Here is a 12,710-nt window from a genome sequence, read left to right as displayed (position 1 = left end):
AAATCAGTGAAACTGTTGAAAAAGTCTTTTGTCGATTAAGTGGTAGTGAGCCTCCTTTATTTCCTTCTTTGAGCATTGAAGGCCAAGCAGAGAAAGAGCAGGAAGATTTGAACTCTTCATCAAAGAAAAGAAGTTTCAGCAAGATGAGTGTGGATGGAGGAGCAGATGAAGTTGTAGATTTGTCGAGCAATTACCCAGCCATGCCTGAGGATCGTAATTCAGTGCCATCTTCCAGTGGACAAACGTGAAGACATGATTCCCTGTGTTAGATGAGTTCTTTCCTGACTGTTATCAATAATTTCTTCACGGGGTTTGAGCAGATAATATTAGGAGCTTTGTAAGAATGTTATTTTTTCGTAGTTAATCTCGTGTAACCTTCTTGTATGTACAATTCTAGATTATTCTGTATACTAGTAACAAAAAATTTAATTTTTTTGAGGACAAAAATGATGCTCTTTTCCTGTTTTTTTCTCTTGTATACACCTGTTTTGACTTGACCAGAACCTCATACAAAATTTTTGAACCTTTGTTCATGGATAGAAGTTCTTTTTAAGTATTATTATGGTATAGTAGATTGTTATTGCGGATCAAAGCTTAGTTGAATAGATTTCTTTCTTCTCCTACTCTTTATTTTATTATTTTTATTTTTTAATTTTTTGAGAATTCAGTTGAATAGGTTGATTTTACAGATAAAAGTGATCTGAACTGTAGTCCAGCAGAAGCTTTTAGCCTTTTACATCATCAAAAAAAGTATCTATGACCTGAAGAATTTAAAGTAAGGATAACAGAAGTAGGAATTTTGATTTAGAAGTTATTATGTATTCTAACACTGATGTATAACTTAGAAGTTACAGTGGAATACAGTCACCAATGTGGAAAGGGACAACAAAAAACTGTAGGATGCAAGGAAAAGAGAAAAAGAGAGAGATCAAACTAGAATTTTGAACTTCTGTTTTAAATATAAGATTGATGTTAAATTGAATCTGCTCATCATTTTTATCAAACAAGGGTTGTTTGAAGTTGGTAAAATTATGATCCTAGGGTGTTGTATTACTTCTGTGCGGTGTCATTCTAAAGGTAAAATAAATGAAGATTTCCGGGACTAGTAGAATTAGAGAGGAATTCTTTTACTATAGTTCAATTCTTAGAATACATATTAGGTACTCTTTTAACAAACTTCGAAGTTATTGTCATCCACGAAACAATGATTTCTACCTATGTGCACATGCTGCTGTTATAGATAACAAAGTTTGTCATCCACGAAACAATGATTTCTACTTATGTGCAGATGCTGCTGTTATAGATAATAAAGTTTGTCATCCACGAAACAATGATTTCTACCTATGTGCAGATGCTGCTGTTGTAGATAACAAAGTTTGTCATCCATGAAACAATGATTTCTACCTATGTGCATATGCTGCTGTGATAGATAACAAAGTTTGTCATCCACGAAACAATGATTTCTACCTATGTGCATATGCTGCTGTTATAGATAGAAGTTATTGTGGTCTTTATCCCCTCCTCTCACTCTCTCTCTCTCTCTCTCTCTTTCCCACCCTTTATGTGATGATGCGCTTCAACTTATTAGAGAAGAAGCCTTGAGGGAAAAAATGGTGTTTTGGCATGTGATTCGTTAATTGGTAGCAGAGATAGGCAGAGGACACACATGTGCATAGCTTGACAATGCCTGAAAAGTGCAAGGTTTTAATTGACAAAATCAGAAATCTGAGATTAAGGGTGTGTTTGGATACCGCTTATTTTGTTGAAAACCGAAAACATTATAGAAAAATAAATTTTAAATGTGTAAATAATGTCGTGGGATCCATTTTTAATGAAAGTTTTGTTGAAAAAAGAGGTTTGTGTCTCCCGTGAACAGTGTATGGGACCCATTGGAAAGCACTTTGCTTGTTGAAATGCGCTTCTCAAAAAAAAAAAAAAAAGGAACGCAAAACACAGACATTAGGGATTAAAAGCTGTATCCAAACGGGTACTAAATTTGACAAAGAGGTAAAAACCCTTTTTATTTATTTATTTATTTATTTATTTTAAAATCCCCCTCCCCAAAATAAGCCTACTTTTTCTTTAGCATGAATTGTTAGGGATGGTGGTTCATATTTCGAATGAGAATGTAAACCGACACCGTTAGGCATTGGCTTATAAGCCATATTTTTTGTTTTTAGCTTTTATGTATAGTTTTTTAAAACCTCACTTTTTTTCACTTGCTTTCACATTTTCAAAGTACAAGTATACTTTAATACACTTTTAGCTCAACAAAACGTTAAGTGTCCATTTGACAAAAATTATTTTTCTTACTTGTTTTCACTTTTTCAAAGGGCAAATATACTTTAGTACACTTTTAGCAAAAAAAATTCAGCAAAACACTAGGATGTAAGTATATATATTGGGGATTTTAACCGGGTTAGTGTTTTTACTAAGGAAGTATATGCATGTTATAGAGGCAAAGTATGGGAACATTTGGGGTGGTTGGTGTACGAAAAAGGTGACAAGTCCTTATGGGGTCAACCTGTGGAGATACATTAGAAGTGGCTGGTTGAACTTCTCTAATTTCCTTGTTTATGATGTGGGGGATGGTACTAGAGTAAAATTTTGGAAGCATGTATGGTGCGGGGATTGTACTCTCCAAGAGGCTTTTCCAGAGCTTTATTGTCTTAATAGGTCAAAGGATTCCTCGGTGGCAGAAGTTATGGGTTGGTCTGCTGAGAGATTTCACTGGAATGTGCAATTTCGTCGTCCACCACAAGATTGGGAAGAAGAAGCCTTTGATCGGTTTATGGGGTTGGTCTATTCTTAGACAGTACGGGGTTCTGGCCCAGTTAAGGTTTGTTGGAAGCCTGCAAGGAACAGAGGTTTTGAGGTTAGAGGATATTATAGCTCCTTCTATCCTCCTACTCCTGTTTCATTCCCATGGAAAATGATATGGCAATCGAAGGTTCCTCCTAGGGTGGCTTTCTTTTCTTGGTCTGCTGCCTTAGGTAACATCTTAACAATAGACAATCTTTGTAAAAGACGTGTGATAGTACTTGATTGGTGCTATATGTGTAAGAGATGTGGGGAGTCGGTAGATCATCTTCTACTTCATTGCCCCATAGCTTGGGAGTTGTGGTCTTTGGTTTTCTGCTTGTTTGGTATCCAATGGGTTATGCCTCATCATGTTCTTGAGTTGTTTGAGGCTTGGCAAGGAAAGTTTGCGCGCATCGTCACATGGATGTTTGGAAATTAGTGCCTCATTGCTTGATTTGGTGCATTTGGCGTGAAAGAAATGCTAGAAGCTTTGAGGGTGTGAACGTTCTTTGCTAGAGATTAAGTCTTTTTCTTCACACTCTTTTGATGGAGTGTGGTCTTTTCCCATTTTTCTTGTTCTTCCTTTTCTATCTTTCTTGACCGTTGTTCTTTTGTTTCTTGATTTGTGCCCCCATAGTACATCCCCAATGTACTCGGTTTGATAATTTTTCTATTATTAATAATATTCTTACGTTATTTATCAAAAAAAAAAAAATCAAGGTATTGAAACAAGAAGAAACACCATATATTGTCAGTGTTTATAACAGATGCTTCCACCAAAAGCAAAGAAACAATAATCTGTCATAAACTCTTCTTTTCAGATGTTAGAGGATTACAGTACATCTGATAAACTCATTGTGGTATATTCTAATGGACCATAAAAGTACACTACATTTCAAGTATGCACAATAATACATACCATTGATAAAAAGGACCATTGTTATCTTCTTTGCAACATAATTTGAATCAGAGATGAAACCATTCATCTTGAAAACTGAACTTGATGGATTATTGTCTGAAGTTTCTATTTTGATAAGAGTTCGAGCAACTGACACCCCATAAACCGATCGAATAGCATCAAGCCTTGATGATGTACCAACTGTGTGAAGGTCTGCTCCAGAAGCTCCATGCTGATTTAGTAGAGGTTAAAAAGCTTTACTACGGTGCAAAAGGATTTCCAATCATGTAACATTAAAACCTAAAAGAGTGATACATATGATGTTAAAAACTCAATATTTATATATTAAAATCTTACCATTCTTTTCATGTGTAAGGCTAGTGGAGAATCAGTGGAACACCTTCTAAATCACTGGACGGTAGCAAGAACTATTAGGTCAATTGTGTGGGTGTTATTTGGAGTGACATGGGTTATGCCAAAGACTCGTGCAAATGCTAAGCTGTTGGAGAGAAATTTTTAGAGTGAATGAAATTATAAAACTTGGAATGTGGTTCCTTTTTGCATCTTGTGGATAATTGGGGGTCTTTTAATGGAATTGAACGGTCAATCCACATGATCAAACAGTCATTTGGATGATTTTTTTTTTTTTTTTATAAGTAAAAATTTTATTGATATCAAAAAAGGGGAACACCCTAGTACACAAGGAGCGTACAAGAGGCCAAACAATCAAGAACAAAAATTACAAGCATCTAAGAAATCAAGAAAAGATAAAAATGATTGGTTCCGCAAAGCAGCCAACCAATCCATTAAAGTTCTAAAGAAAAATAGTTTCAAGTCTGATATGGCTCTCTCCTTATCTTCAAAGCACTGACTATTTCTCTCCCTCCAAAGGCACCACAATAAGCAATGAGGAACCGTCAACCATATATACCCATTTTCATGACGGCCAAATCTGCCTTGCCAACATGTTAGAAGCCCCACTACAGATTGCAGCATAACCCAACTCACTCCAAACAAACCGAACACCATAACCCACATATCCATTGCAACCAGACAATGAAGAAAAAGATGATCAACTATTCACCATTACACTTGCACATATAGCACCAATCCAGTATCCAAACCTTCCTTTTTCGTAAATTGTCAATCGTTAAGCATTTCCCTAAAGCAACAGTCCAAACAAAGAAAGCTACTCGAGAAGGAATCTTCTGCTTCCAAATGCTTTTCCAAGGAAAGCAATAGTCATTAAAGCCCACTAAAAGATTGTAATAATCCTTAACCATGAAGCCCTTCTCTCTATCAAATTTCCAGCACATCTTATCCTCACCAAACCCTCTCACCGAAGCACCATATATGATATCCATGAAACCAGCTAGTGCCTCTAGTTCCCGAGCACGCACACCCGTAAAGAAACTTACATCCCAAAACAAGGTTCCATTATCAAACTTCATAATCTCAGCCACACTATCATCCTGATCTCGGCAAAATCTAAACAATTCAAGATAGCTGACTACAAGAGATGTTTTACCACACCAACGGTCTTGCCAAAATTTCACCCTAAACCCATCCCCAATATCATGTAGAATGTGGCAAAAAAAAAGAAGGCTATCCCCGACTAATATTTTTCCACAAGCCAACTCCATATGAACCATTAGTAGGCCTAGTACACCAACTACCCCATCCATAGCCATATTTCACCGCTATCACTTGCCTCTAAAGAGCAGCCCTCTCCGTCCCAAATCTCCATAATCACTTCCCAAGCAAAGATTCATTAAAAAGTCTAACCTTCCTTGTCCCCAAACCACTCAAAGCAATGGGAGTACAAACAGTAGCCCATTTAACCAAATGGAATTTTGGTTCATCACCAATGCCACCCCATAAGAAATTCTTTTGAAGTTTCTCAATTCAGTTAGCCACAGAAGCAGGAATAGGAAATAAAGATAAAAAAATAAGTTGGTAAATTAGATAAAGTGCTTTTAATTAAGTGACTCTACCTCCCTTGGATAAGTACAAACATTTCCATCCTGCTAATCTCCGTTCTATCTTCTCCAGAATTGGATTCCACATTGTCTTATCCTTGAATTTAGCTCCCAAAGGAAGGCCTAAATATTTCATTGGAAGAGTACCTTGTTTACAACTAAGGACATTCAACAATAAGTCAAGATTATGCACCATACCAAAAGGAACCAACTCTGACTTGCCCGAATTTATCTTTAGACCAGAAACCGTGTCAAACCAAATGAGAATCATATGGAGAAACAAAACTTGATCCAAATCAGCATCACAAAAAATTAAAGTGTCGTCCACAAAGAGAAGTGACACCGCCAAAGATCTTCCCTCTAAATGACCTACACCAAAGCCTGACATGCGACCATCATGGACAGCTTCATCCAGCATTCTCCCAAAGGCTTCCATAACCAAGATAAACAGCAAAGGGGACAATGTGTCACCTTGTTTCAACCCCTTGGAGCTCTCAAAAAACCCACAAGGAGAGCCATTTATCAGAATAGAGAAGCGAACTGTAGATATACAAAAGAAAATCCATAGCCTCCATTTAGCAGAGAACCCACTCCGTTCTAGTAACTACATAAGAAATCCCCAATTGACTTGATCAAAAGCCATCTCAACATCTAGTTTGCAAAGTATCCCTAGCAAGCCAGTTTTCACTCTACTATCAAGGCATTCATTAGCAATAAGCACAAGGTCAAGAATCTACCTGTTCCTGACAAAAGCATTTTGTGAAGAAGAAATTATATCTTCCTTGACCGTGCCAAGTCTAGTAGCTAAGACCTTAGCAATGATTTTATAAACCACCCCCCCCCCCCCCAACAAGACTAATGGGGTGAAAATCCTTGACTTCAATTGCTAAAATTTTTTTAGTGATGAGAGTGATGAACATTGCATTCAAACTTTTCTCAAACTGACCTTTAGCAAAAAAATGATAAAAAACAGCCATAAGATCAGTTTTGAGAATACTCCAACACACTTGGAAGAAAGCCATTGGAAACCCATCCGGTCCAAGCGATTTATCACTATTAAAATTCTGTATGACATCAAAAACTTCTACCTCCTCAAAAAGTCAATCTAGCCAATTAGCATTATCATCGGATATCCTTGGAAATACCAAGACTTCTGGAAATATTTGAACAACCTGCTACTCAAAGTATAAATTCATAAAGAAATGAGTAATATAATCAGCAATCATACCTTGATCGAAATACAAGATTCCATCAACCATAAGGCTCTCAATACCATTATTTCTTCTATTGGAATAAGCCATTCTATGAAAAAATTTGGTATTTGCGTCCCCCTCCCTCAAGTGTAGCACCCTAGACTTTGCCTCCAACTAATCTCTTCTAAAAGAGTGAGCTTTTCAATCTCAGTACGGAGATTAACTTGTTCTAACTTTTCCTTAGCTATTAAAGGCTGAGTCTCCTCTCTAACATCCAAATCATTCAATTTGTTCCAGAGTTGCTGTTACTTAAAAGTGACATTGCCAAACTCCGCTTCGTTCCATTTTTTTAGATCCAACTTCAAAGCTACCAACTTCTTAGCTAGTATAAAACTAGGATTTCCTTGGAACAAATAGGATGCCCACTAGGCTTTCACTTTATCAACGAAATTCTTCACCTTCGACCACATATTTTCAAAACGAAAAGGAGTTCTACCTCTCTGATGACTCCCCCACTCCAACAGAATTGGGTAGTGGTCTGAAAGTACCCTAGACAGCCTTCTTTGTGCAAATAGAGTGAAGTGATCCACCAAGAGCAGAGAGAAAAGAAACCTATCTAATCTAGAGGCAGAGGAAGTATTGGACCAAGTATAAAGGCCTCCTTCCATAGGTATATCCATCAGCCCATGAAAAGAGATAAAATTTGAAAATCCATACATAGCCCGAGTACAAGTTGTAGCCCCTAATCTTTTCGATGGGAAGCGGATTATAATAAAGTCACCTCCTAGACACCATGGCACATCCCACCAACTAATCAGTCTTGTCAGCTCCTCCCACATTTTACTACGCCTCTTGTTCAAATTTGGCCCATATAAACTTGTAAAAGCCCACTCAAATTGATCGCCTACATTTTTAAATTTGCATGAAACAGAAAAACGCCCTACTGCTTCCTCCACCTTTTCCGTTGCCCTTCAATCCCACGTCAAGACAATACCTCTAGAAGCACCTTCTGAACCCCAGTACAACCAATCTACATATGGACAACTCCATATACTTCTTACAATTCCTCTAGTAATCCATTCAAGTTTAGTCTCCTGCAACATACAATATCAGGCCTCCATGCACGCAACAAATTACGAATCTGAAGCCTTTTCTCGACCTCATTCAATCCTCTTAACATTTCAGGAAAGCATCTTCAGGTTCATTTAGGAACAAAAAGAGCCCGCTCCCTATTAATACCACTGTGCTTAGTTGAAGTAGAACCATAATTAATCTCATTTGGATGATTATCCCACATCATTTGGATGATTATCCCACATCATTTGGATGATTATCCCACTTTGTTTGATGTGGTGCATTTGGAGGGAAAGGAATAGCATAAGTTTTGAAGATACCGAGCATTCTATGCCTAATCTCAAATTATTCTTTTTTCCGTACCTTATTGGACTAGCTGACTGCCTTGAGGAATTTGTCTTTCCTTTCTATTGTTGATTTATTAGATTAATGCAATTTTTGTAATTGATTGTTTCACCCTAGTGTATTTCTTGTATACTTGGGTGACTCCTTTTTCTGATATATATATATATATATATTTTTTGTTACTCATAAAAAAAATAAAAAATAAAATAAAATAAAATAAAATTGATCAAACAATCATTACTATGATGGTTGGCAAGGAAATGTTCCCTCATGGTCAGTGGTAAAATTTGTAAGATCTAGAATGTATTATGTTAGTTAACATCATTTTATTTATAAATAAATAAATTATCTAATTTATTGTCTGATATTTTTTATGCTGCTTATGCTTTGTGGGTAGAGGTGTTTTAGACATATGAGATTCATTAGGTCATGCCAGGGTCTGTTGCACCTTTATCATTTGGATGGAGAAATTGGTTTGGGAAGCACAGCTCATATGTTTGGAATCTGGTGTCAGCTTGTTTGATGAGGATTGTTTGGAATCGGAGAGCTCTTTGGATCAATCAATACCATTACTTGTTTGCACTCTTTTTCATTGGCCCCAAGTTTGGGGTTTAACATATTGTTCTTCTATTTTAGAGTACCAAGTTTCTCTTAGATTTTCCATTTGATATTTTTGTAATTTTTATGACTCTTTGTATTCAACATCAAGAACACAAAGCATTTTTCATTAACAATAAAATTACACTACTTATCAAAAAAATAACAATAATAATTATCTAAGTGCAAAGCTAAAATATTTTAAAAGATGCATTAGGATCCTAAACAAGATCAAGAGATCAACTACAGTCTCAATCCTACTACAATTTTATGATCCATAATACAAAATCAAATTGGAACCATATGGACACTGGTTCAAAAAATTGGACGATAGAATTTTAGGTTTATGACAAAATAAAATTGGATCCATAACAAATTAAAGATTAATCAACTCTTGGGATAATAGACAGCCCTCTCCCTAGTCCCTTCTCTCCATTTCCTTTCATCTTTCTTTTCTTTGCTCCATCTTTATATTTAAATAGCCAAATAGAATATTCTTTAATATACATTTTTTTGAAAAACATTCAGCAACATTTTTGTTTTCATAACTCTTTTTGATTGATTTTTGTATTGTTGTATTGTTTGTGGATAATTGATGCAGCCAGCAACTATGATTTAAATTTCATGCTTAAAATGGCTCTTCAATATTTCTGGGTAGTTTACTATTTACTTTTGATTTAGGGGTCTGTTATGTTATTAAGTCTTTTATTTTAGGCTAAAATGCAAAATGCACCCTCTAAGTTGACTAAAATTCATTTCAATCTTCTAACTTTACTTTTTGTTCAATTGAGTTCTCTAAATTTTTAACAAAATTGGACAAAAGGACTAAATTGACTAAATTTGAAACTTGAAGGACTCAATTGAACAAAAGTAAAGTTAGAGGACTAAAATGATTTTTTTTTTTTGGATAAGTAGACTAAAAACTTAGAGAGTGCAATTTGCATTTTAGCCTTTATTTTAAGTTTGTGCTGAATTTAAGTCAGTTGACAAGTCTGATCTGACTTTTGACTAGTAAGTATTTATTGAGTTAGTTGTCTCTAGAGAATCTTGAAACTAGTAGGTATTTATTAGGAGAATATAGAACTATAAAAACCAGGTCTACAGCTAATGTAAGGCAGTCTATTGCTGATTAAGAATACTATGTCCCATTTAGGGCTCGTGTCATTTCAACCTCTTTTATCTTCTCATAATCTGCTTTAGATTGATTCCAGCAACCCTTGGCTGCATCCATGGTTATGTAGAAGCTCAAGAATTTGAGCCTAGGAAAATTGGAGTTGAGTTACTATATTTCCTAGTTTCGGTAGGAAGAGTAAGAGCCTCCATTTTTTAGCTACATACCCAAAATCTACAGGTGGAATGCAATCTTGTGTGTTTAAATTGTTAGTTTTAGACTTGTTATGTACATATATACATATACATGCGTGTGGGTGTGGGTGTGCGTGTGCGTGTGCGTGTGCATACTTGAACTTTAACAGCCTTTTTAAGAAATTAAATAATTATGTATTTTAACAATTTCATAAAACGACAAATTTCATTAGTCAATCAACTGACCTTTCGTAATGAGAAATTCACACTGATGTGATGAATGGAAAACCGCTTTAGCAAGTCTTCAATGTTTGAAAAATCATTAGAAGAATTTTGTAGTGTCTTCCTCCGAGCAGTCATGTTGTAAAATAGATTCTCAACCTGACAACACAGATAGGAATCAAAACTTGTGGAGGAGGAAAAAAAAAAAAGGAATTGCTAGTTTATTGCATGAGGACATTGAAAAAATTACAAATAACTAATGAACTTTTCAATCGGTCCTAGTTAGCAAATGAAGTTGAATTTCATCTGATGTAATTATATAATCACAAAGTAATATAATAAGTATCTAATATATTCAGGATAGTTCAATAAATACCAAACTCATGAATAATAGTATGTGTAACACAAAGTTTCTGCAAATAATTCCAAGAATGACTACTTATTTTCTGGAGCTTTATTCCCATTTCATATTAACTTTTCAACTTTAAATTACCGAGGCTCAGGGAAACCTCCATTCAAATGTATGCTTCATACCATTATCTGAGTTCCTTTTACGGCAGCACACGGCTTTGGCTCATGCTCCATGACACCATCCCTATAAGATACCCTGAACAATATAATCAAAAATTGAAATTAATTCATACTCCAGCCAGTTGCTAACAAGCTCAGAAGAAAAGAAAAAAACATAGTCTATGAATGATATTTTTTTTGGGAGGAATATTACACTTTTTCCACCCAACCGAAAAGTCTGTTTTGGTGTTAATTCTGACATAATTTAGCATTGAAAGTGAAAGACCAATTTTTCCATCTCTCCAATCTCAAAAGCAAAAGCAATAGATGGAGAGAGGTAAATTGATATTTCAATACTAAATTACTAGTCAAACTTAACATCAAAACAAACTCCAAATCCAAGCGACATTGAAACAAAGTTATAACTTTCGGGGTTTTTGCATAATTTGGCATTGATAATTATTTTCATTATTAATCACAACCCAAAAATAAAGCAAACTTGTATTGGGTAAAATTCTCATTCTCATTTAGTAGTAATACCTGTAACCATGGAGCTGACCTTTGGTAATGGTGGAGACAGTAACATGAGCGACGTAAGTCATACTAGCCAAAGCCTCTCCTCTGAAACCCATTGATTTTATCGATTGTAAATCCTCGAATGTAGAAAGCTTTGACGTCGTGTGCCTTTCGCATAGGATCGCCAAGTCATCGTATCGGATTCCGTGGCCGTCGTCGGAGACTTGGATAAGTTTGAGGCCACCGTCCTTGACGACGACGTTTATGGAGGAGGAGTGGGCGTCGAGGCTGTTCTCCACCAGTTCCTTCACGGCCGATACTGGCCGCTGAATCACCTCTCCCGCCGCGATTCGGTTCACCACCGACTCCTCCAGGCGGTGGATTTTCGGAGGCTCTTTTGGCACTTCAGCCTCAGCCTCAGTGTCGCAATGGGTTTCGAATTCCATCGATGATGCGATGCTACTTCAGACTGAGAGACTACACCAGACCAGAGTGATTCCTCGATAGCCGATGCTTTCTTAACCATTATTTATTGTTTCATCATGGCCGTTCCTTTTTTTTTTTTTTTTAGTTTGGATTTGAGTTTGATTTTTTTTTTCTTTTTTTTCCCGCAAAAATGAGGGAAGATTGAACCAAAATATTAAAATTTTCTTTTTTTGTTTTTGGTAGAATAAAAATTTTCTTTATGTCGTGTGCCCTGTGTTTGGTGATGTAACATACAAATGTAATTCACTATCTAACTTCGCCACTTTTCATTTCAATACTGTTTGACTCTTGTCGTTTCTTTTTTTTCTTTTTTCTTTTTTTTTCTTTTTTTTTTTTATGGTAGAGAACTTGAAATTTTTCATTAAACAGAAAAAAAAATTACATCATGATAAAGAGCTTGTTCTAAGAAACAATGATTCGCTTCCATCCACACCATAAAGTCAACAATACTAATAGCATGTTTTGCCAATAAATGGGCAAGTTTACTTCATTTTCTACATACATGAGAAAACAACACTTTCCTAACATTATAAGTAGAGCTTTGAATCCTATAAATTATAGGCATCACCGAAACTGATGGAAGCAATAAACCTTGAAGGGCACGAACCACATTGAGAGAATCACCTTCCAAAATGAATTCTTGTAATCCCACCTCTTTGGCAAACTGCAAACCGGATTCAAATGCTTTGGCTTCCACCTCTAAAGGACCTAAAGCAGCATGGATTTTTTTGCTCAAAGCTACCACTACCAAACCATTAGCATCACAAATTATCGCACCCACCC

General features: G+C 35.9%; 1 protein-coding gene across 1 annotated transcript; it reads right to left on the bottom strand.

Annotated features, from left to right (window-relative positions):
• Positions 1-3,589: 3,589 nt before the first annotated feature.
• Positions 3,590-12,097, bottom strand: LOC112041116 (DNA mismatch repair protein MLH1). The gene is made up of 4 exons (XM_065759743.1): positions 11,466-12,097; positions 10,950-11,022; positions 10,440-10,574; positions 3,590-3,932 (listed from the first exon to the last, which is right to left on the bottom strand). The coding sequence occupies exons 1-4, from the start codon at positions 11,885-11,887 to the stop codon at positions 3,627-3,629; spliced, it is 936 nt and encodes a 311-aa protein (XP_065615815.1). The 5' UTR covers positions 11,888-12,097; the 3' UTR covers positions 3,590-3,626.
• Positions 12,098-12,710: the final 613 nt, after the last annotated feature.

Source organism: Quercus suber, unplaced genomic scaffold (genome assembly GCF_002906115.3).
Source record: "Quercus suber isolate HL8 unplaced genomic scaffold, Cork oak 2.0 scaffold_340, whole genome shotgun sequence".
NCBI classification, from domain to species: domain Eukaryota; kingdom Viridiplantae; phylum Streptophyta; class Magnoliopsida; order Fagales; family Fagaceae; genus Quercus; species Quercus suber.
This window is presented reverse-complemented; position numbering and strand designations above follow the sequence as displayed.